Source organism: Fulmarus glacialis, unplaced genomic scaffold, assembly GCF_000690835.1.
Source record: "Fulmarus glacialis isolate BGI_N327 unplaced genomic scaffold, ASM69083v1 scaffold21241, whole genome shotgun sequence".
Lineage (NCBI taxonomy): Eukaryota > Metazoa > Chordata > Aves > Procellariiformes > Procellariidae > Fulmarus > Fulmarus glacialis.
The window spans coordinates 2764-4525 of record NW_009191149.1 but is presented as its reverse complement, the minus strand read 5'-3'; the positions used below and the strand labels follow the sequence as shown (position 1 = coordinate 4525).

General features: G+C 67.1%; 1 protein-coding gene across 1 annotated transcript in view; it reads right to left on the bottom strand.

The window, feature by feature from the left end:
• Positions 1–118: 118 nt before the first annotated feature.
• The window catches only part of LOC104083187 (semaphorin-3F-like), a gene marked incomplete at its 3' end in the record, with an annotated part of 4230 nt that continues 2586 nt past the window's right edge, over positions 119–1762 (bottom strand). The window contains exons 7-10 of the mRNA XM_009586589.1: positions 1731–1752; positions 1391–1613; positions 519–607; positions 119–160 (exon numbers count right to left, since the gene is read on the bottom strand). Coding sequence (XP_009584884.1) covers positions 119–160; positions 519–607; positions 1391–1613; positions 1731–1752 — 376 coding nt within the window. The remainder of the gene's footprint in view (positions 161–518; positions 608–1390; positions 1614–1730; positions 1753–1762) is intronic.

Below are 1762 nucleotides of genomic sequence, written 5' to 3'. Positions count from 1 at the left end.
AGCTCGCCCTGGGGCCACCTCCGTGCCTCCCGCCCTGGTGTTGCGGTGACATCGGGCAGTGCCACGGCTGGGCCCGTGATGGGCTCTGCCCAGCACCCTGCCATGTGCCATGACTCACCCTCTTGGAGGAGATGGTCATCGTCTTGATGGGTGCTGGCACCTAGACGGGGGCAGGAGCGAAGGAGACGGAGGGGTGAGCGCCTGGCCTGATGCTGCAGCCCCAGGGTGGGCACCCCAGACCCCCCCAGGCGGCTGGGGCGGGCAGGGGCAGGCAGGGGGAGCTGTGAGGGGGCAGCAGGCAGGAGGACCAATGCTTGGGGTCCCTCCAGAGCCGGCCAAGGGGCTGGCTGGTGTCCCAAGGGGCTAGTTGATGTCCTGATAGGTGGCTCGTGTCCCAAGGGACTGGTTGACGTCCCAAGGAGGTGGCTGGTGTCCCAAGGGGTTGGTTGGTGTCCCAAGGGCCTTGCTGGCTGGGTCAAGGACACTCAGCAGAGGATGGAGGACAGGAGAGGCCTTACCTTGAACACCTCGATCTCCTCCAGCATGAGCTCCTCTGTCTCCATGTCATCCCGGGGGAGCACGATGACCTTCTGCACGGTGCCCCGATCTGCAAGACACCATGGTGCCCGGATGCTCAGTGTCACCTCTGGGCACCTGTGCCCTCCCCTCCTGGGAAGGGGGTCCCTGCTGGGGCTGGGAGGAGGAAGGACCCCCCCAAGCCCATCCCCATCTCTCTCCTGCCGCAGTGGGCGGCCGTGCCTGGGGTGCGGTGTACTGGCTCAGGTCACCACCCGTGGCTAGGGACTGCCACCACCCAGGGCCGGGGGGGGACAGCCGCTGGGGGCCAGGATGGATCATGGGGGCTGTAGGATGCGCGTTAGAGCAGGGGAAGCGCCAGCCTGGGCAACAGTGCCCCCAGGATGGGCACTGGGGCTGGGGAAGGACAGGGCAGGATGCTGGTGCCTCTAGGATGGGCAATCGGGCAGGGGAAGCTCGAGGCTGGATGATGGTGGGCTTAGGATGGGCAATGGGAAGCATGAGGCTGGATCGCAGAGCCCATAGGATGGGTGCCAGGATCGGGAAAGGATGAGGCTGGATGGTGGGGCCCCTGGGGTGGGAGGTATCATGCTGGATCGCTGGCTCCGGGGATGGGAACTGGGCTAAGGGAAGGACCAGGGTGGATGGTGGGGTTCGTGGCATGGGCACCGGGGCAAGGGAAGGACGAGGCTGGAGCCTTGAGGAGGGGCAGGGATCTCAGGGGGGGTCTCAGCCCCTTGCCCCGCTCCAGTGTGGCAGAGGGCACCGTGCTCTGGCCAGCCCTGGTGGTGCCCGTGCCCTCCGGGGCCGCGCCGGAGCATGCTGCGTTCCCCGCGGTGCGCGGCGTGGGTACCTGTGCCCAGGAAAAGCACCTCATAGCGCCCGTCTGCGGCGTCCACCTGGTCGACGGCCACGGTGGTGAAGCGGTAGTTGACGTTGGTGCGGACCACCAGTGGCTGGCGGTGGGTGGGGTAGACGGCGTGGTACATCAGCGGGTGTGCGCGCATGAAGTTGATCACTTCATCGGGGTAGTCCTTGGTCGACTTCATGGACGGGGTGAAGGTCCCCCCGGGGCACTGCAGCACAAATGTCACCAGCACTTGGTGACCCGGTGTCCGGGCACAGGTCCATGCGTGCCAGCTGCCTGGCAGGCACTCACCCCCCCCCCCGCCGCATGCCCTGGGGGTACTTACAGTGCCCGGCCGGGGGGAGGGCCTTTTGACCG